Raw genomic sequence first — 22,475 nt, forward strand, 5'->3', positions numbered from 1 at the left:
ATAAATTAAAAATGTTTGTTTTTTTGAAAAGGATATGAAAAAATCTTAAGCGTGGTAACTGAAAGGTTTTCCTCATGAGCTGACGCTGAGAGCTGATGATGAGAGCTGTGTGGGAAGACAGGATTGTCGTTTCGGTCCAAAACGGAAACAACCAAAAACAGCTGCTTTGTCAATTTACCTGTAAGAACCTCAAACCTGATGACATCTTAACTTCAAAATAAAAGGTTTTTCTTTCCATCTGCATCAAATTGGCACCGAATGAGAATAATTATAGCAATATCAAGGTGCAAAAATGAGGTTAAAATAAGTAGAACTGTCTTCATTTACTGAGATATAAAGCAAAACATGAAAATTTAAACTATTTTCGATTTAAGCAATATATTAATAATTTACATTTAAAATCGTAAGAACTGTGATTTTAAAAGTTCTTATGATTTTAAAAGTTCTTATAATTTCACCCTTCATATAGATGATGGAGGGTGGAATATTTTGGTTCATTTTAGATCATTAAGATTTCCATTTAGAATCCATTTTAGATATTTCTATATATTTTTAATCTTTCAAAGAGAGAATTAATATTCATAATTTAACATGATGTAGATCTATGAATTAATCATCTTTTTCATTTTGTTAGTTTAATCTATTTCGGTTTAACAATTTATATTTTTTCGTATAGCAGTACTTTAATATGCTTTTATTATGTAAATTTTACCGGAAGTTGCAGCCTGTACGCAACGGTCGTCTTTACGGATCTTGCGTCACTGCTTCTTTAAAGCAGGGAGCCGTGAACGGCCAGGCCACGGAATCCCGGAGCAGATGGACCGTGACGGAGCCTAAAAATACGGACCAGAACCCGCACCACAACCTGGATTAAATACCGGGACTTAACTGGGGGTTTAATAAAGATTAAAACTGGATAATAACCTTGTGTATCGGAGCTTTTGATCGGAGTGAAGGCGCTCAAGTAGCCGGGTAAGTCCCCCCTTTCCCTCGGTATTTTCACTACGTTTCACTTTTTCAGTTTTAGTTCTGGTTCTGTTTTTGCTAGTTTCGTTAAACCGCTGTTAGCATTGCGGCTTCTTCGGCTGCCCCGTCGTTAAAATCCACGGGTGTGGGCCTTCTGTAGCCCGGCTATCGTCCTCCTTCCTCCAGTTTGTTTTCATCAGGAGGGAGCGGCTCTCCTCCTCCTCCTCTTGTCCTGTTGGCAGCCACACTCCTGTATCTTCACAAGACGCACTTTAACATCTTTAATTCTCAAAACGACATTTCTATCCTCAAATTTTCATATCCTCTTGTGGGTTTATATGGAACTCTGCATGGATCTTATTTACTATAAAAAATGATTAAAAAAAAACAAACAACAAATCCATAAAAATGAAATATTCCTATAATAGTTTTAAGAATATGTATTTTATTTAGTCATTTTTCAGTTTGAATTTTGAAACTAACTCTTAATTTTGACAAAGAAAGAGTAAGTGTTATGTTTATTTTTATAAATGCATTTTTAAAGGATCTCTTAATTGAAATCCTTCGTAAAAAGGCGACTTTTATTTAGAAGCATATTCATGAGCTTTATTGTGAAAGTTTTTAACCATATCCGGCCACGGGACGTGGTTACCATGGCATTTCCCACCTTTTTTAACCACAGCAGGTGTGACCGTTAGAATACGGCACTTCGTTTTAACTCCTAGCGATCCAAATAAAATGGCCTCTAGTCAAAAACTGCATGTTGTGTCAAAAACCATTTAATTCATAGTGATTTTCATATTTCTACTTTGATTATAATTTAAGGTTTACTTACTTAAATATAAAGAAGGTTAAGAGTCAAATAACATAACATTTTATGCGCCGAGTCTCGTTGCTTGTTTGCATTACAGAGGGATTTAACTGAAAACTAGCAACATTACAGCATTAGTAGAAAGATAATCTGAAAGTAAATTGTTTTGTCATTCTACTATGAAGTAACAGAAGTAGTTTTAAAACAGTATTACCTTAGTAAGAGTTAGAGGTACATATTGTCTTTGGAATATCAGCGTTTACAATATTCTTATTGCTAACGATTATTTGAAGGGTAGTAACTTTTGGCTAGCACATTCCAAGTGTTTTGAACATTTCATTTTTTTTGTTTTAATGTAATATTTAGCCAGTTGGACTGAGTTATTTTAGTAATTGATTAATCTATAGATTGTTCTGACGATTAATCAGATTACAAAAAGAAGAGTTTCAAATAAACAAATAATTAAATTTTCTTTTTAAATAAGAAAATGCATTTTTTATTGCCAAACATGCAACAACATGACCTTAATTTAGTAAATCTGAACCATGCGACTCTAAAAATCTATGAGTTTAAACATATAGACAAAGGTGTTTAATCTTGAATGCTCCATTCAAATAGTTAATTTACTTAACATAGTATGTTGGGGTTTTTTAACAAATGGCCTTTTTTTGAGCCTGTATTTTCAAGTTCACAATTAATCGATTACTAAATTAGTTGATGGTTATTTCTATAGATGATTATTAACGATTTATCCGATTAATCGTTTCAGCCCTGAAGTCAAAATAAAAGTATCATGAGAGAGACGGTAAAACGAACACAAGCTTCTCACCACAAACGAGTAAAGTTTGTCAGTATGACCGTGTTTATTTAGGAGGGTCTGTTTTCTGTGGGCCTTTTAAAAAAGGAACCTGGCTGACATGGATTTTACTTCCTGATAAAGAGTGGAAGTGACGGCTGGATCGTTGTGTTTCTCCTCAGAGCAGCAGAGATAAACGTCACACTTTGCCCCGAGCCGCACACGTCTCCCCCCTCTATCACTGCGAGGACGCTGCGTTCACCGAGTCTGTTCGAATAAGTCTCAGCCCTTGACCTCTGAACTGTTTCATCATTCGCTTCCCTGTGTGAAGCTTCAAAGCAGCTCCTGAAATCACATCCACTTTGGATTTAAACTAAGGCTGCATTTTAATAATTGATTATATTATATTATTATCAGTTATTGTGACAATCAATCAGATAAAATTTGGCACATTTTTCATTTAACAACTTTGGCCTTTTTACACAATATTTGAAATGCATTAAAATACAATTTTGTGGATTAATTAATGGACATCAGAAGGTGCCTAATAGATTTTTTAAATTTTTTATTTTTTGCGCAATTTGAACCAGGTGAAGGTAAAAACTATCCCAGTTGAGTTCTAGGTAGAACATATTTACAGATGAGGAATGTTTTTCATCTTAAATATAAAAGTATATATTCTTTGTATAGTTTTGGCTTAATTACTGCTCTGACTGTGTTGTTGTTTTAGCAAGTGGCAATTTTTAAAGTTTGTATAGAGTTCATAGATTATTCAAATAATAGATTAATGACAATTAATCGTTTCAACCTTAACTTAAAGATCTTAAATTTTGACCGATTTAATCTTCTGCTCACAGTTTAGGATGCTTTTTACATCACGAATTGAATCGGATCTAAAATGTAGAATTAGTTTGAAGTGCTGCCTCCCTAAACGGTTAATTTTAATTTTTTAAACTGTGAAAAAAACCATCCACTTTGTTTTCAAAAAAGCCCTTTAAATTGTTATTTTCTACTCCTGCTATCCAATCATATTTTGAGTCTTGCCAGGTTGTGTCTACACCCCATTTTTCTGGCTAATTAAGCAACGTGAACCCGAGTTCTGCAACCGGATCGGTCAGCCAGTGAGACCTGAGCTCCTCCTCAGACGTCACAGAGGAGAGCGGCGATCAGAAACAGCTGCAGGATGTGAATCCCAGCGCGCATACAAAACACAAATCTGATAGAAACAATTTACAGCGAGCCGGCACTCCCCTGCGTAAACGACGTCACCGTGACAACAGCCTCCACATCTGGAAAGCATCAGTCATGTGTTAGCTCAACACTATCTCTTCAGTGGGATGATCTCATGCTCAGCTGTGTGTGATCAGGAACTCCTTTAGGAAGATGAAGACCCTTAGGGTGCATTCACACCGGCCCTGTTTGGCCTGCTTTAATCAAACTCAAGTTTGATTATTTAGAAAGTCCGATTCGTTTGGGAAGGTGTGAACGCACCATCGAACTCTGATCTGGACTGAAAAAGCAAACTCTAGTTACCTAAAAACGATACAGTTCAAAAAGCAGGAAGTGCCAGGAAGAAACAGCCTGTGGCGTTTTACGATTAATCGGACTAAAAAATGGCAAAATCAGTAGATTTTTCATTTAACAACATAAGCCTGTTTTATACAAAATTTGAAATAAAAGATGCAAATAAACAATTCAGGCCCCTCTTAAGAAAATACATTTTTATTGCTCATATTAGTGCAGTTTTGGCTCAATTAGAGTTTTTTTTTTAGCCTGTATGCTCAAGTTAGCAATTAATAACTTACTAAATTAGTTGACATTTCAACAATTGATTAATCTGATTAATCGCTTCATACCTAAAATCAATATAAAAGTTAATGGACAAGAGAGAGAGGGTAAACAAACACAAACCTCTCAAGAAAAAAGAGAAACCCTACAACTGCTAAAATCTGACTCTACTCCATTTTTGTTTACGTATTGAGGTTGTAGTGTCGTTTCCTTCAGTGGTTCCTGGTGCAGCGCCCCCACAGGCGAGGAGGGGAACAGGTTTATCAATCAGTCTGGTTCTTTTCGCACAGCACAGTGTGAAAGTGAACCGCAGCAGCTGAAAATATAACAAATATGAGAATTTTAGCCTCCAATCGAACCGAGTCTACTGGATTGTCAGGAGTGAAAACATCCTTAGTCATCAAAAACAAATGAAAAGCAAGAGGCGTTCACTGATGAACTTGTCAATAAATCACAGTTGTGGGTTTCACTCGGTGTGTGGAGAGAAAGAATTGAGGAAGACTTAAAAATTCAGTTTTATTTGCTGGGTTCTTTCACCAAAAAATATTGAAAAATAGTGAAGCTGCGTCTGAAAATGTGACTTAAAATGCCACCAAATCAAAATAAATGTTATTTTTTCAGCCTTTCGGAGGCATTCGAGGCATCGTGATCTGTAAACAAAAAGAAATGTGAGGGAGCGGCGCGCTGTGACTGATGAAACATTTAAATAGAAACAAGACGCCTCCTCAGGCTGCAGACACACAGGGAGGAGGATGAGGATGATGGTGAAGCACATCGCCTGCGTCACGCCGTTGGCACACCAACGCAGGATGGAGGACTTCCTGTCCCGCCTCCGGCCATGTTTGATGCTGCATCACAGATATGGATCATTTCCAGAGTCGGATAGTAACTAAAAAAATCACATTTAGGAGTATTTTTACTATGCTGTACTTTTTACTTTTACCTGAGTAATGTCATTATGAAGTATTTCTACTCTTATTTGAGTAAAATTTCTGGATTTTTTTTACCCACTGAATAAAAAACAAACATATTTAACCAATAATTTGCCAGACACAGACAGCAGTTTTTGTCAAAGATTCATCAGTTTTTTATTGACAGAAACTGATTTGAAAAAAATTTATTTTGATTTTGTTGGTTTTTGATTATAAATTATTGTCAAAATTTCCACTTAACTTTATATTTTGGTTTGCCTGATGATGTAATTTTTAAATATTAGTTTTTTATTTGAATTTGTATGTTTTCTCGTGTCTTACTGATCGTTTCTTTCATATAAATAAACTAAATAACTGAGCGAATGTTGCTACTTACTACCCGGTAATATATTATACAGCCATAGAATTTAAATTTTCTCTTCTTTTTTTAGGCCTTTTTCCCCAAAATGGCCGACACCGAGGTCTCCTTATCCCCGGCGCTCCGCCCGCTCCACATTAGCCCCGCCCACTCTGCCCAGCCGCCGCCAACCTCCTCCTCCTCTCCTACCACCTTCTCCTGTCCTTCCTCGCCCTCCAGTGCCTCTTCCTCCTCCTCGTCTTCTACATCCTCCTCCTGCTCTGAAAGCTCCTCAGACTGCCCCAACCATCACCACCACCACCATCATCATCCTCGCCCTCAGCTCCAGCTGCCACCGCCGCCGCCCCTCAGCGAGCAGCCGTCGTCCCCCAGCGCCAGCCCGCGCAGCTCCAGCCCCAGCGGCAGCATCGGCAGCACCGGCAGCCTGGGCAGCAGCAGCGAAGGCATCGGCAGCAGCGGCGTGTCGAGCGGCGGCGACCAGCGGGGCCCCAGCCCGCTGCTGGACGTCATCTCCGAGGACGCCATGGAGATGGACCTGGTCGTCGATCAAGGTAACGACTTCCAAACAGATTAAAGTTTCCGTCTGATATGAAAACGGATCGTAAACTAATTCCTCCAGGACGAAGGTCCAGATTTACGGCTCCCAGCTGATAATATTTAGCTATAAACAGAAAGCATGAAGTGATTTATTTAGATTTGAGACGGCTGTAGCTCTAAAACCAAATTAATTTAAGTCATGAAAATAAGACATGTTAAACATCAGGCTGTCCAAATAAGCAATAAATCAATTAATCACATGAAAAACTAAAACTAAGTCAATAATTTACATTTGCATGATTTATTGTTTGTTTTTCTACCAAAAACTGGATGATTAAAATATTCTGTCTGGTACTTTGGCCTCAACTAGCAACTTGTTTTTTGAAGGACAGACTTCATAATTCATTTTGGATGCTAAATATTTAGATTCTAGCTAAATATTTAGCTTGAACCTCAATATTTAGCTAAGATGCTGAATATTGAGGTTCAAGCTAAATATTTAGCTAATACCCAAATTAGCTTTCAGAAAATCAGACTTGTGAGGTAAACCTTTAACTTTCCAGGTTGATATTTATCAAGCAACTTAAATATTGCATGCTCTTGGTGGGAAGCAAAAGTGTGAACTAAATCATCTAAACTGAATATTAACTAAATATTTAATTTGAAAGCTAAATGTTTATTTTTTTAAACTAAATATTAAGCTTGTGATTTACATATTTAGTTTGACGTTTTTAAAAGTTGGAATGAAATGTTGAAAGTATGACCTTGAATTTTGAACATTATTTCTCTATGACTGCCTGCATAAACCATTTTATTGCGGTTATATTTAACCGACTTTATGAATGTGATGAAGACGAGCTGCTAACAGATCTTCATCTACTTCCTCCTCTTCTTCCAGTGATTGACCCAGAGGTGGCGCTCAAGGCTTGTCAGGAAGTTCTTCTTAAAGTGAAGCTGCTCGACAACAAACAGCAGCAAGACGACCAGAAGCATGCGGACACGACCGACTGCTGCGGCCCGCCGTGGCACATGAACCCCGACACCAGCTCCATCAGAGAGGAAGAGGAGGAGAACGACGACGAAGGACAGAGAGAGACACCTGCCGCCCAGAAGCAGACGCCTCCTGCGGCGTCGTCCGAGTCGCCTTCGCCGTCGTCTTCCAAGCAGTCGTGGCTGCTGCGGCTGTTCGAGTCGAAGCTGTTCGACGTTTCCATGGCGATCTCTTACCTGTACAAGTCGAAGGAGCCGGGCGTTCAGGCGTACATCGGGAACCGGCTCTTCAGCTTCCCGGACGGGGAGGTGGACTTCTACCTGCCGCAGCTCCTCAACATGTACGTCCACATGGACACAGAGGTGGGCGACGCCATCAAACCTTACCTGGTGAGTCCTCACACACACACAGCAACAGACACACACACACACAGCAACAGACACACACACGCACACACCTGGTGACGCCGCTTTATGTCACGACATCACAATATGGAATAATGTAATAAAATGTGGCATCAAAATGTAGTAAAACATCATTAAAGCTGCAATATGTAATAAAATCCTTGATTTTATTCTTTCTGCCACGTTATTACATTTATGCCGACATTACAAAAGGTGGCGATCACAGCAGTTTTTCATTTCTGCTACAGACATTGTGGATGGAGTGAAGCAGGGAAAGAGGAGTACATTTCTGCCAAAAAATTAAAAATTTTGAGATTAATCTAAAAAATTTTTAAGAAAATATTCGGAACTTTCTGAGCTGCAAAAGTCTGAAATTTAAGAGGAAAAACTCAGAAATTTTGGGCTTAATCTCAGGAATTTTTTTTTAAAAGGTGAAAATTTTGGAGCTGCAAAAGTCTGAAAATTGAGGGGAAAATCAAGGAATTTTTTTTAGACAAAAAAAAGAAATTTCTGAGCTACAAAAGTAGAAAATTTCTAAGAAAAAAAAAACACTGATAATTTGGGATTAAAATTTTTTTTGACTTTTGAATCAAAAAATTTCCAAAAGTTGAACATTTTTGACTTTACAGGCTCAGAAAATCTCCATTAATTTTTTTCTAGAAAGCTTCTGAGACTAGTCTCAAAATATATTTTTTCTTGCTGATTTTTGAAACTCACAAATTTCTGAGCATTTTATTTTATTTTTTTTCTTTTAGAATTTTTTTTAGTTCTTTGGCAGGAAAAACATGTATATTTCCATCTACAATGGGCTTGATAAGCCGTCGTGCATTTGTGTTTCAGAATAACCTAAAATTAATTTTCTACATCTTTATTCATTCATACCATAACTATGAACGTTTTGGGTTAATAAATCCTGGTTTAAATGGAGCTCAGTATAAGTTATGACTCTACATCTGCAGGAAGCTAACCCTGAGATTTGTCCCTCAGGTCCACCGCTGCAGGTCCAGCATCACCTTCTCCCTGCTGTCCGCCTGGCTGCTGGGCGCCTACTCCTCCGACATGCACATCTCCACGCAGCGCCACTCCAGAGGCACCAAGCTCAGAAAGCTCATCCTGTCTGACGACCTCAAGCCGCGGTCGGACGAGCCTTCGTCCGTTTCAGGGTCCGTCTCCGACAGCCCGCTGCCCTCGCCGCCCCACCACCACCGCCGCCACAACAGCAGCAACGTGGACGCTTGCGGCTCCCCAGACAGCGCCGACCAGGGGGACGTGTTCGTCTCTCCGTCCAGGAGGACCCACCAGAGATCCAAGTCCGACGCCACCATGGCGAGTGGCTTCCCCGGCGCTGGCCTCAGGCGGACGGGCAGCAACCCGAAGGTGGAGGCGGTCCATGAAGAGGTGAGAGGTCGTCACGTCAGGACGGGTTTCTGCTGCGATGAGTCAGTAACAACCAGTAAATCACCACAAACAATCAATATCTACAGATAATGTTCAGTAATTTCACTGAACTTCAGAACTGCAGAGCATTCTGGGAGTTGTAGGCAGAGGAAAGACTTTAGCTGTTTAAACTGTCAAGGCCAGCTAAGCTAAGTTGGTAGAGTCTGCTAACTCACTCACTCTGGTTACCTAGCAACCCACTCATTCCTTGGTTACCTAGCAACGACCTGCTGAGTAACTGGCACTGCAGCAGTTTAAGGTTTCATTGCTGTGCCTCATAACTGCTTAAAAATAAAACCAAAAACAATCCCATGGATCTAAAACTGATAAATATTTAAAATTAAAATCAATAATTATTGATATCGACTAATATGAATCGCTTATATCGCGATATGTTTATCAGCCACATTGTCCAGCCCTTGCTAGCGGTCGTCATTTATCATGGCATTTTATTATCATAAGAATTTTGATTTATTGTTGCCCCAATAAATTTTAGTTAAAGTAAGTTTTTTAAAGCATCATTATCAGAAATGTGGTTTTTTTCCACAGTTTGTTCCACAGCATCATCAATAACTGTCAGTAATTTTGAAAATATGATTAAATGTAGTTATTGTGTGCAGTTTAATTATTAACTACATTTCCTCAAAATGTGTTTTTTGTTTTTTGTTTTTTTTACATTGGTGCAATATCGAGGAAGTGTTGCAGACATTTTGTGGTGGCAATGCTGTCGGTTTGGATTCCAGATGTTTTTCATGTTGCACAGAATCTGCAGATGACCTAAAAGCTCCACTGATTCTGAAGCAAACTCATCCAAAATAAACCCCACACAATCCAACCAAAGCAGGAAAATCTGATGGTTGTCTGGTTTTTAATGGACACAGACGGGTTTAGCCAGAAGCAAACACGATGTGAAGTCAAATGAGGAAGGTTAAACTGGTTTCCAGTCAAAGTTTGCAGAGAAACCAAAAGATAAAAGATGTGTTGTCACATTCCAGGCTGGCAGCTCGGTCACAGCTCAGAGCCAGACGTTTTCTATGACGTGGTGGAGAAAATACCTACTTAAAGAACAACTGCTGTCATTTTTGTTCTGATTTTCCACTTCATCTGAAATTTATTAGTCGATTCTGGTTTGGAAAAACTGAATCTGGGAAATAAGGCTTCTTTATTCTCTGCAGCTGAACTTTTGAACTGCCGATAAGGAAAAGCTGCTCTGTTTGATTTTGATCTCGCTTCCTTCGCAGAACTAGAAAGAAATTCTGGTGCAGATTAGACAGAGTAACCAACCGAGGCATTGAACTGAGAAAGTCAAACATTTTCTCTGAGTTTGGCTGCAGACGTTGAGACGTTAGGAATGTTTGCTGCTGACATGACGGACTGCGGCTGTCAGCAGATACGTTCGGGTTCAGCTTGTTTAACTTGCAAAAGAGAACGCAGCGCGCCGGAAGCCTGGCTGGGAGACGGCCGCGTCCAACTGGATGTTGATGCAACACAATCCGAGCTGCGCCAGACGTTTGCTTACAGCCGGGCTTCAGGAAGGCCCGTCCCTCTGACGTCAAATGAACGCCTGGTTCACAAAGTTTGACTTTAAAGCTTCGCTCCGATTTGGTGATGCCTTTTCTCTCAACGCTTTGTCGTTTAATGCTGATGGGAACTACAGGACGCAGTTCTTCTCTGTTCCCGAAAGGCGGAAGCTCGATTGTTGAAACTTCCTCTTTTGTCTCTTTGCATCACAAAGAGATGAAAGTGGACTGGAGCACAATGTGAGAGAAGTTCAGGGGGAGAGGAACATGACGCCGCCGCCAAGCAACATAAACTAGCCGTTGTGAAAGGAGTGGTTGCCGTGGAGACGGAGCGGAGGAGGTGGCGGGGTTTTGATAAGACGAGTGTCTGCTTACGGCGACAGGACGCAGATGCAACAGATGCCAGACTCCATTTGAAATATTCATGATGCAAATGCAAACTACTCTTAACCAGCGAGATTTCTCTTTTTTAAAAAAAATGAAAATTAACATTTGAGCAATAATTAAATGACTTGTCGGATGTTAATTTCCTGTTTCTGGTTGCTGCACATTTTCTTCTTATCATTTTAGATCAGTGTGGTGGCACTCTGAAGATGTTGCAACAAAAAGGAGCCAAGATAATTTTTATATTACAATGTTTGCTGACAGTTATTTTACCTAAAGTACATTTGAGTTCAGTGTTTGGCTTTCTGCCTGTTTGGTCTCAATCAAATGATGTAAAAACACTTTAACCAGGACGCATTTTATTGTCATCGAGCACAAAAGAAAGCACAATGAATTTTTAAAAATAGCAACTCTTAAAGGCAAGTAAAATAACTGAATAAAATAATAAGAGTGTCTCAATAAATGTAAAAATATAGTAGAAACAACTGAGATGTTAAGGATAAAAAACAGAAATAAATGATAATTTTAGCTGCTGCATCTTTCTGATTAGTGAGTTTATTTGCAGTAAATTTTTATACATCTTTGTGTTAATTATTGTAGAATATACAAAACTCGTCATGAATTACGGCTGGACAATAAATCAATACCAATATATATTGCAATAAACACGTAATCAATATCAATAGATAATACATCTGATGGAATATTGAATAATTGATACAGAACCAATTAAATTAATGCAAATAAATGCATCATAAGTTTTTTAGAAACTTTTGTAAAGAAATATAGTTTTCTATAAAAAAGTTTTGAAAATTTTCAAGAAAAACATCAGAAATGTTTTCTGTAATTTCATAAATTTTCTGGATATTTCTGAGTTTGAAAAGTCGAAAAAAATGTTGAATTAATTTCAGAATCTTTCTAGACAAAACAGGAACATTTGAGTTTGAATAGTTGAAAATTTGCTGGAAAAACTCAGAAATTGTTTCAAAAGTTTAAATTTTGCCAACTTCTGAAATTCTAGAATATTTCTGAGATTTGTCTCAAAATTTGACTTTTTTTTTTCTGGCAGATTTTTTGAGAAAAAAAGTTTTTTTTTTTTTCGTTTTTGGTTTTTTTTTGTTTTGTTTTTTCTTTTTTTTTTTTTGTTTTGGTGGAAATTTACTCCATTTTAAAAACTGTTTTCTATTTCAAAGCCCTGGAACTGTTGTGTTCATGTGGCGTTACAGAGGTGTAGCAGGGATTATCGGGTCGTTCTTTGATGTCTTGGTTCCTCTTTGTGAATCTGAACCCGTTGCAGCCGGAGCGTCTCCGTCCTCAGAGGGAGTTCGTCAAGTCTCTGTTCTGCATCGGGAAGCGTTTGGCCACGCTGCCCACCAAGGAGCAGAAGACGCAGCGGCTGATCTCGGAGCTGTCGCTGCTCAACCACAAGCTGCCGGCCCGGGTCTGGTTACCGACCGCCGAGCACCAGCACCACGTCTGCAGGGTCCCCCACACCCAGGCCGTCGTCCTCAACTCCAAGGACAAGGTCGGTTCAGAAGCCCCCTTTACTCTGACGTCCCAAAGTAAAACACAGGGCTACAAGGTGTCTGAGGTTTCCTTTAACATTTAAACCAGCGGCGACAAACTCATTCTCATTTTGGGCCAGATTAAGATTATTAATGTTCTTAAAGGGCCGGTTCTGCCATAATTGATAAAACCCATTATCAACCTGTTATAGTAATAACAATTATCTGTCCCTTCATTTAAAATTAAATTATTTTTTTAAACATTAATCTGTCCTTCAAGGAATTTGCTATGTTTTTATTTTTTAAATCACAGATTTTGTGACATCAGTTGAGATATTTTGCAATATTTGTGCTTACATATGACAGTAAATATGACTTTTTTTACTCTCCATATCAATGATGAACCACAACTTGGCTAAAGCACCAGGTAGTAGAAGTAAGAAACACTGCCACCTGTAGGTGGGAGTTAGCATCACTTCAATCCAATGTTCAATAGCTGGATTTCTATTAACCATAAACCTGCGCAAATTGAAATGATGAAAATAAATTTGCCTGATAATTGAAAAACAACAACAAAACTTTAACTTGAATTCAAATAAGCATCAGTGTATCAGAAGTAAGAAATACTGCCACCTGCAGGTGGGAGTTGGCATCATCTAAAACGAATCATTTCGACATTAGAATAAAACCTGTTAGAGGTTTTGAGAAACTCAAATCCAGCAGAACTCAAACCAGATATCCACAGGTTTAGATTAAAGCCTCAACCAGAAAAGATTCACTGGAAATGGTTTAAATTTGATGTTTTTCCTAGAACCTGAAGAATAATGGACGTGAATGGATATGAATATATTGGGTGTGCATGCCACACTTTTCAGCTTTTTTATTGTAAATGTTTGAAGACCAGCATCATTTTCTTTCCACCTCACTGCTGTCCACTACTTTGTGTTGATCTGCCACATAAAAATCAGCTGAAATCCATTAAAGTTTGTTAGAAAACTTGTGAAAATGCATTTAAAAACCTTTGTTGTGTATTTGTTCCTCAGGCGCCGTACATCATCTACGTGGAGGTCCTGGAGTGCAACAGCTTCGAAACGTCTCCGGTTCCCACGCGGATCCCGGAGACCCGGATCCGTTCGGCGCGCTCTGCGGAGAACCTGGACTGCGGAACGCCCGGAAACGGCAGCAGCATGACCTCGGAGCACCGAGCAGGAAGTTTCTCCACCGTGCCGAACTACGACAACGACGACGACGCCTGGGCGACCGACGACATCGGACAGCTGCAGGTGGAGGTAACGGCCTGCAGATTAACTATGGATAACTGGAGCTAAAACTGCCACCTGAGTTCTAGTAAGAACAGATTTACAGACAAAAATTAAACAGATTGTTTATATTTTTGTACAGTTTTAGTTTAATAATTGTGTTGAGAAAATCGCCTTTTTTGAGATTTAACGATTAATGGATTAGTGGATGATTATTTCAATAATCGATTAATCGGATTAACCCTCGGTTTGTTCAGGAGAAACCATAAATAAGTTTTATTTTTTCAGGGAGAGGCTCAGACCAGCAGCAGCGACAACATCAGCCAGTTTTCTGTCGACAGCATCACGAGCCTGGAGAGCAAGGAGCCCGTCTTCATCGCTGCTGGAGACATCAGGTCTGAACTCGAGGCCCGCGGGCCAAACCCGGCCCGCTGTGGCTCTTTAGGTGGCCCTCCTGACTCCAGAGGGACTCATAAATAGAGCCTTGTTTGGTTTTCAGCTGGATGAAGCCAAATTTTATATAAATAAATCCATTCTGTGATCCCAGAAATTCACCTAAAATCAACAAATTACCACATTTTTTCATGCTAATGCTTCAGTAGCTGCGTTTCCATTACAAATGTTAAGTTTCTGAGATTAATCTATATTCTGCTAAGGTAAAAATAAACAGTTTTTGGTGTTTCTAGAAGGCAGTGAAGCGTTGTCGTCTGATTTCTGCCTCCATGTTTGTTTTTAGACGCCGTCTGTCGGAGAACCTCGCTCAGACTCCGACCACGTTCAGGAGAGACCCAGAGGACCCGTCTGCCGTCGCCCTCAAGGAACCCTGGGAGGAGAAAGTCAGGTTGGTCCTCCTTCTCAAACTGTGGCCCCCGGGCGCCCCCTAGTGGCCCGCTGGGTACTGCATGTAAACAACCGATCATTAGCTCACCGATCGATGACCGATCGATGCTACAGCTAGCTCACCAAATGAGCTAGCTGTAGCGTCACAACTCCTTATGTTATTTCCATGTGTTTCTCATCATTTTACTGTAAAAACCTGTAATTAACCCAAAACGCTCTGAGTTTGGCTGAGCACATTTACAAAAAACACCTTTTTCATTACGACAACGATACTTTAATGTCAGGTTGTTTGTATTTAGAAGTTACTGCAGGCACGTTTAAGTTGGTGTTTGTTAAATGGGTTAAGTAAGTCAACATTGCTCTAACCCAAACTGTCCCTCACCTGAGTTTCTTCTTCTGTGGTGCCGTCAGGCGGATCAGAGAAGGCTCTCCTTACGGCCACTTGCCCAACTGGAGGCTGCTGTCGGTCATCGTGAAATGTGGAGACGACCTGAGGCAGGAGCTGCTGGCCTACCAGTTCCTCAAGCAGCTGCAGGTAAACCAGTTAAACTCACCTGAGCCTCATAGCTTTACACCTGGACAGAAACCGCTCAGCAGATCCATCAAAAAGCTCAAGGAGGGAGAATAAAAATACCTTCAGTGTTTTCAGTTTGTCAACTTTAATGTGTTTTATTGGGAACTCATATTAATTCTTATTGTAACCGACTCAAATATTTCATTACTGTGAAGTTGAAGGATAATTATTCTCACATTTTTTAGGATGTCAAACTCAAATCAAGATCATGAATATTCTTAGAAGGCCGTTTGTATTGATAAAACTGTTAAAATGTCAATAAATTCTTAAAATTAAATACTGTTTAACCTCTCTTCAGGCCTCTCAGGATATTGGTAATATTTTTCAGCTGCAGAAAAAGTTTGTACATTTTAAAATGTTTTTTTTTAAAGCAGTGGGTTTTTATTCGATTAATCACCAGAATAATTGATAACTAAAGCAATGATCAGTTGCAGGCCTGCAGCATCTGCCTGGTCTTCACGTTTTTGTGTGACTTTCAGTCCATCTGGCAGCAGGAGCGAGTTCCTCTGTGGATCAAACCCTACAAGATCCTGGTGATGTCATCAGACAGCGGGATGATCGAGCCCGTCCTCAACGCCGTCTCCCTGCACCAGGTAGGCCGACCTTTGACCCGCACAGAGCCCAGGCTTCACATTTCATCACATCAAACTGTTTCTGTGGACGATAATGTAACAATAAACTGATTTTTGTTTGTCTTATTCAGGTGAGGAAGCAGAGTCAGCTGTCGCTGCTGGACTACTTCCTGCAGGAACACGGCAGCTTCACCACCGAGGCGTTCCTCACGGCTCAGAGGAACTTCGTCCAGAGCTGCGCCGGGTACAGCCTCATCTGCTACCTGCTGCAGGTCAAGGACAGGTGAGCAGGGAAAGAAATTCAGCTTTGGGGTTTTTTGTCACTTTATTTTCTAAAATAACATGTTACAAACGAAATATAGGCCTTTATTAGTTGCATGACAGAATATTAGTGTCACGCTACAAGAATTTTTGTTTCATTATGAGAATATAATCAGAATAAAGGTAAAATTCTTTTACCAGAAGAATGTCTTTAATTACGAGACGAAAATTGTTTTAATGAGAAAAAATCTTCAAACGTTAAGATTTAACACAAATAGCTCACTCTGTGAAATAAATCCCTGCAGCCGATGATGATCTGATGCTGCAGACTAAATAACTCCTTAACTGTAAAATTAGGAGTATAACAGCCAATATGCAATAAATAATAAAGAAACCGGTTGACGTGTTTTGGTTCTGATCGACCCGCTCTGGATTCTGTGATCTGGCAGACACAACGGGAACATCCTGCTGGACTCTGAAGGACACATCATCCACATCGACTTCGGCTTCATCCTCTCCAGCTCTCCCAGGAACCTCGGCTTCGAGACGTCCGCCTTCAAACTCACGTCAGAGTTCGTAGACGTGAGTGGAGCTGGGAACCAGTTTATTGAACTGGAAAGGCTTTTATTTTGACAGATTGCTCTGATGTTTCCAGGTGATGGGCGGCCTCGATGGAGACATGTTTATTTACTACAAGATGCTGATGCTGCAGGGTCTGATTGCAGCCAGGAAGCACATGGAGAAGGTGCTGCAGATCGTCGAAATCATGCAGCAAGGTAAAAATAAAACGTGCAGCACCTTTTTATCTGTGCAATATTAACCACAGTTATGAAGCAGCTGCTTTTATAGCCTCTTTTACTGCACAGCGACTTGTTTAAGCCTCATTAAAACCCCATTTTATGACTTCAGCTGTAAAAAAAAAACAAAAAAAAAACACCATAAAATACTTTGATTTAACTGATTTAATTACTTTATCGTCCAAGAATCAGTTTAGAGATTTCAAGGAGTTAAATAAATAAGCTAGTAGTACCAAGGTACAGCAGTGATGCAATCAGAATAAGAAGTAAATTTTATGTAATGAATTTTAAATAAAACGGGAATAAATGTATCTTAATCAGATTGTTTAAAGTAGGGGTGTCCAAAGTGTGGCCCGGGGTCCTTCTGTGGCTCTGAAATGATTTTGTTCTTCCAACTAAGAACAAAATCTTTTGTATATCTCAACATATGAAATGTTCATTTTCAAACGTAAAATAATGAAATAAATAATAATTTAAAAATAGCTGCAAAAAGATACAACCGTTTGTCTTTGAAAAGCAGAAGTAGAGCCTCCTGCTAAATCAACAAGAATGCAGCAAGTGGTTTCTTAATGATGAGTCAGCAACAAAACGCTTGTCTTTTCCAGCAGCCATTGTACAGCGGTAAAACGAAACGTGCTGGAATTCCGCTTGGGTTGCTAGGCAACGACTCAGAATGACTCAACATTACGGAGATTTTGATTCGACACAACTCGTTTTCCAGACACCAGAAACAGCTGGTGGTTTATTTTAAGCACTTTGGCTGCTTTTAGAAGCAAATGGAAATACAGAAAATGTTCAAAATGTGAATTTTGAATAATGGATCTCCTTAATGTCTCGGGGGGTTTTTTCGGTCCAGGCTCCCACCTGCCCTGCTTCCACGGCTCCAGCACCATCCGGGGCCTGAAGGAGCGTTTCCACATGTCCCTGACGGAGGAGCAGCTCCAGCTGCTGGTCGAGCAGCTGGTGGACGGGTCCATGCGCTCCATCACCACAAAACTCTACGACTCCTTCCAGTACGTCACCAACGGCATCATGTGACCTGTGACCCCAGCGGAAAATGCAAACAAACAAAAAAAAAAACACCTCTGCTGCCACTTCCTGTTTGGGATTCAGGAGTTACCGTGGCAACGACTGGATTTACTGGATTTTGTGATTCTTCTGGAATCGGATGGATCTGATCTGGCTTTTGTTCGGATCTTGGAAAAATGCAGCATCTGGATCGTTTTCGGATCACAAACACTAAACGTGTCAGACGGCATCGGACATGAGTTTACTGTGCTGCTGGACCTAAACCACTTCTACTGGACTCGACTCAGAACCAGAACCCGCAGGCTGCCGGTCCTGATGTCTGGACCAGTCGGCGGTTTTAAAGCTGTTGCTGTGAAACGATCATTTCATCATGAAGGATTTTGTCGTTTGTTTTTAGGAACTTTCTCGATCTGCAAACTGTAATTTGGACTCCAAACTTGTGAGATTTACGACTGAACAGCGGTTCTGTTTGGGCTCGATCTGAACAACGAACCGCCTGACCCGGAAACGAATCAAGTGCTTTACAAAATACCACAACTCTATGTAATATCAGCAGATTTCAGGACTGGAAAACAGAGGAACTCGGTTGAAAATAATTTCTTAGCCTTAAGAAAATGACCAAAAAAGAGAAAAAGTTTATGGTTCGCTTATTAACAATCTGCAAGAAATTATATCAGCCGGTTGTTCCCAGACGAACCCTGTAGTAGTAAAGCAAAAACAATATCCAGAGATTTATTTATATGGAAACTTTAGACCACTTCAAACCTAAAAATACTAGCAAGCCCTTTCAAGCTGAAAATCGCACAAAAAACACAAAATCTTACTCTGCATTTTTGTCATCTTGTGCAAATATCTTAGGTTTGTTTTATTTAAAGTGTCCTAACTTACAAGTAATGTTTGAGCAAAATATAGGAGCTTGTTTCACTTATTTTGATGAAAAAACACACCTTCCACTGATTATTTCATTTATAAAATGGGGAAAATGTAAAGCAAACTGCCAGTGGAACTAGAACTGGGTTGCTAGGTAACCAGCTGGGCTTGGCTGGGGTTGCTAGGTAACGGCTCAGTTCCAGTTGACTGTGAAATAATATAATCTGCCAATGGAATTAGTACTTTTTAAATCAGAATTATTTATATAAAACAAGCTCTTATAATGTACTGAAAAGTTACCTGTACGTTAGTTTTGTCTTATTTCACTACGGTTTTTGCACTAGAAACTAAACTAAAAATACTTGGGAAGATTTTGTGTTTTTTGTAGTGCATCTGAGAAAATCAAACTGGGCAGCGAACACCAGCAAGTGACCGAGGAAATGAATCGGTATTTGTTCTTACAGAACAGGAACACTAACGCGGTAAAAGCACATCAGGAGCTGAGGGTTGTTGGTGTTAATTTCTGGATTTGTTCTCTGGATAAGCAGAGGGACGGAAAAGAGACTTGAATACGTTTTTTTTTGTTTTTTTTTGTCTTTTACTTGGTGTGTGGAGTCGTTTTGTCTCAGTGGGATTCCTCACAGTGGTATTTATGTCACCAGACAAACATCACAACTGCAAAATCTGCACACTTACTAACAGTAAAGAATTAAAGCGTCGACTTCTTAGAAAAGAATCATATTTAAACCTAAAACGCAAAGTGACTGTGGAAAAGATGGAAAACATCATCAGCCTCCCCGTCTGATAAGGGAAGCAAAGTTTTAAAGCTGTGTTTTGTTTCGTGGCCAACAGAGGGCGACACTTGTAAGGAAAAGAGTTTAACAAGCGAAAGGTTTTGCTACAACAGCATATTAGAGCCAATGTAAATAGAAAAAAAAATAATATATATATAGTATTTTAGGTTAATTGTGAAGAAATTAAGAGTTTAAAAAGTCAAAAATTTGCTTGAAACCTCCCCGCCCCAGAAATTTTGAAGAAAAAAATGTTTCAGAAGTCAAAATTTTAACTTTCAAAACTCACAAATTTCCATGTTTTTTCTTCAAAAAAATTTTTTTTTTCCTAGCAAATTTTCGACTTTTCACACTTAGAAATTACCCAGTTTTTTTTTTTGTTTTTTTTTCTTAGAAAATTTCAGAATTTTTTTGGGGAAATTTACTAAATTTACTCCTTTTTTTTCTATCTACAAAGGCGCTAAAACGCTGTTGTAGTTTTGCTACGACGCTATAAGCTAAATGAATATTAATAGATGGTTTACTCTAAATGTTTCATTCATTTTGGGTGAAAAGTAACAAACTACAGTTTTGTTTTTTTTAAGGAATAATAACTTTAATAAGCTGAATTCACTTTGCAGATGTGATTGCTGTCTGGTGCAAAAGCTGTCATTGTTCGTTGCTGGTCCAAACCAAATTTCAGAGGAATAACTACGCAAGTTTTTTATTCTTATCAGATTTATTTTGTTTTGGGGAAAATGCTAACATTAGCTCAAATTTAAAGCATTGACTGAAAGAAAAGATGAAATCGAAGCTCGCTCTCGACTCTGCTAGCTGCCTGCTACGTCAACAGATAGCCTAGCTTGTTACAATTACATTAGTGTTGTGAATTGAACGCTCCACATTCTCTTCCCTGATTGGTTAAAACACATTCCTCTAACCAGTGCTGACCAATCAGGATCGTCCGTATCGAGGAGCGAAAAGGGTTTTTAAAGTGACGAGGGATTTTCTGGACATGTCGAAGTGTTTGTTTTGCTTTCTTTTGTCCATGAAAATGTCGTGATGTCTGTTTTCAGTGTTGATGAGCAGAAACTTCAGGCTCATCTAATGTTACGCCGACTTCACTCCAGAGTCCCGAACACAAAGTATTAACTCAATATTTATACAACACAACAAAGTTTCCTCATGTGGTTTAGTATTTTAGTTAAAATGCTTTACTAACATTAATGAAAATTTAGAAGTTGGTCGACTTGCTGGCAGATTTTGGGCTGAGTTTGAATGTTTCTCTCATTCACTGTAAAACAGACTGGCGGCTTTAGGCCATTTTTAAATTTTGCTACCAACATGTTGCATCAAATATAAGAAAACATTAAATGTAGCAGCTCATTACCATAAATTGCAAAGGTTCATGGTCAGTTTATGGTTAATATTGTTTATATTTAGCATAGTGAAGATTATATAATGACATTTACCAAGTCAATTCATGTCTTTGCCATTTTAGCCCCTTACTACCTCTATAAGCAATCAAATTTATGTCTGTTGTGTAAAAGTTACATTCTCTGTGTTTATGCAGATGAGCAGTTGCAAAAATCTGGAATATAATCCAATTTAATCATATATAATTGTAGCTTTTATATTGTCCCCCATTTTTTTCCACCATTTCTAAAAAAGTTGAAGAAAAGCTAAAAACTCCCAACAGTGCAAAATGACTAAAAGTCTCACTTCAACCAAATCATCGTCGTTTTGATGGTTAGTCAGACATTTTTATGATAAATTCATCAAAATGTCCCAAATTTTACCAACTATGTTTTATTCTGAATGAGTGAACAAGGCGAGCGTAGCCCTACAGGTGTTAGCCTGTTTACCATGCTAGCTAGCTAGCTGTCTGAAAGTTGACAACTTTCGTCGTGAAGTCATAAAACGGCTCAACGTTGATATTTAACAGTTTTATAATCTGGATTAATGAAATGAAACTGAAGACATTGTTACAAAAATGCTAATTAGCATCTGCTAACAGCAGCTAACATTAGTACATTCAGTTAATTTATTAAATGACAAAATATTTCTCATGTTTTCACTAAAATATTAACTTCTACATGGTAAATTCATCTTTTGCTTGATAAACATTTATTCTCTATTTATTTGGCTAATGCTAAATTGCTAGCAAGGACAAAGTTAACTAAACTTTAGGTTTGAGGCACCAAATATTTAAATCTCCTCTTTAATGAATCAAACTCCTCCTCAAAAGTTTTTAAACTTTAATAAAATTAAACTTGGTTAAATTCCTGCAAGTTTATCTCGGACAGAAATAAATTTCGTTATTTTCGTGGTGAAAACCAGGACTAATGCCTGGTTTTAGTCCTAAACTTGCTCCGTTGCAAGTTTAGGTCACTTCGTGTGTTTTATTTATTTTCCCAGCCATATTTTCTGTGAATCTCTTCCAGAAATATTCAAACGTTTCTTTCTCTGGACGAACATCGTGGCATAAAGCCGAAGGTGCTGAAAGGCGACTGATATTCCAGTTTTCCTGAATGTTTTTTGTTTTTGTTGGTTTAACCACTATTGAAGGACAAGCACAGATTTGTTGTGAAAGCATCATGTTACTTTCTGCTAACTTTAAGCCTCTTACTTTATACATAGCTGTGACTAAAGTTTACCAGATCAGCAACTGAAATATCTTTTCTGTGTGAATGTTTTCATGTAAAAAAGAAAAGTAAGAAAGATGCCTTGATATGTACAGAGCAAACAAACTTATCAATGCAACCAGAGGGATGAATGTTTTTAGCCCTCAGAAGTGCTTTTATATCGAATATCTGAACGTATCTGAGCGAGTTTTATTACGGACTCGCTCCGATATCCAGAACCTTTCATTGCCTTCTGTTCCTTTCATCAGCTATACACACTTTCAATGTGAAACTTTAAGTGCATTTATTCTAAATATGTTTCGTTTGAAAGGATTCCTTGTTGTTTCTAACTTTCTGTCATGTCACTAAATATATTAAAGACATCTTGGTCGAACCTAAACGCATTTTGGTCTGGTTTTGACTAAAAAAGAGGCAAACATGAAAATCTTT

At 38.9% G+C, this 22,475-nt stretch overlaps 1 protein-coding gene across 1 annotated transcript; it reads left to right on the plus strand.

Moving 5' to 3' along the window:
- The first annotated feature begins 702 nt into the window (after positions 1–702).
- On the plus strand, positions 703–22,425 carry LOC106934232 (phosphatidylinositol 4-kinase beta-like). Its single transcript, XM_088010404.1, has 14 exons — positions 703–972; positions 5,725–6,202; positions 7,087–7,568; positions 8,571–8,981; positions 12,222–12,449; positions 13,473–13,718; positions 13,977–14,083; positions 14,425–14,529; positions 14,940–15,063; positions 15,582–15,695; positions 15,806–15,957; positions 16,385–16,517; positions 16,591–16,711; positions 17,589–22,425. The coding sequence occupies exons 2-14, from the start codon at positions 5,740–5,742 to the stop codon at positions 17,768–17,770; spliced, it is 2,868 nt and encodes a 955-aa protein (XP_087866530.1). The 5' UTR covers positions 703–972; positions 5,725–5,739; the 3' UTR covers positions 17,771–22,425.
- The last annotated feature ends 50 nt before the right edge of the window (positions 22,426–22,475 follow it).

The sequence above is a fragment of the Poecilia mexicana genome, unplaced genomic scaffold (genome assembly GCF_051168715.1).
Source record: "Poecilia mexicana isolate PSO_F unplaced genomic scaffold, ASM5116871v1 scaffold_11, whole genome shotgun sequence".
In the NCBI taxonomy this organism is placed as follows: domain Eukaryota; kingdom Metazoa; phylum Chordata; class Actinopteri; order Cyprinodontiformes; family Poeciliidae; genus Poecilia; species Poecilia mexicana.

Coding starts and splice junctions, on each gene's coding strand:
- LOC106934232 (XM_088010404.1), top strand. CDS start 5,740: ATGGCCGACACCGAGGTCTCCTTATCCCCGGCGCTCCGCCCGCTCCAC. Junction 13,719..13,976: donor TCGGACAGCTGCAGGTGGAG/GTAACGGCCTGC, acceptor TTATTTTTTCAG/GGAGAGGCTCAGACCAGCAG. Junction 15,958..16,384: donor CTGCTGCAGGTCAAGGACAG/GTGAGCAGGGAA, acceptor GTGATCTGGCAG/ACACAACGGGAACATCCTGC.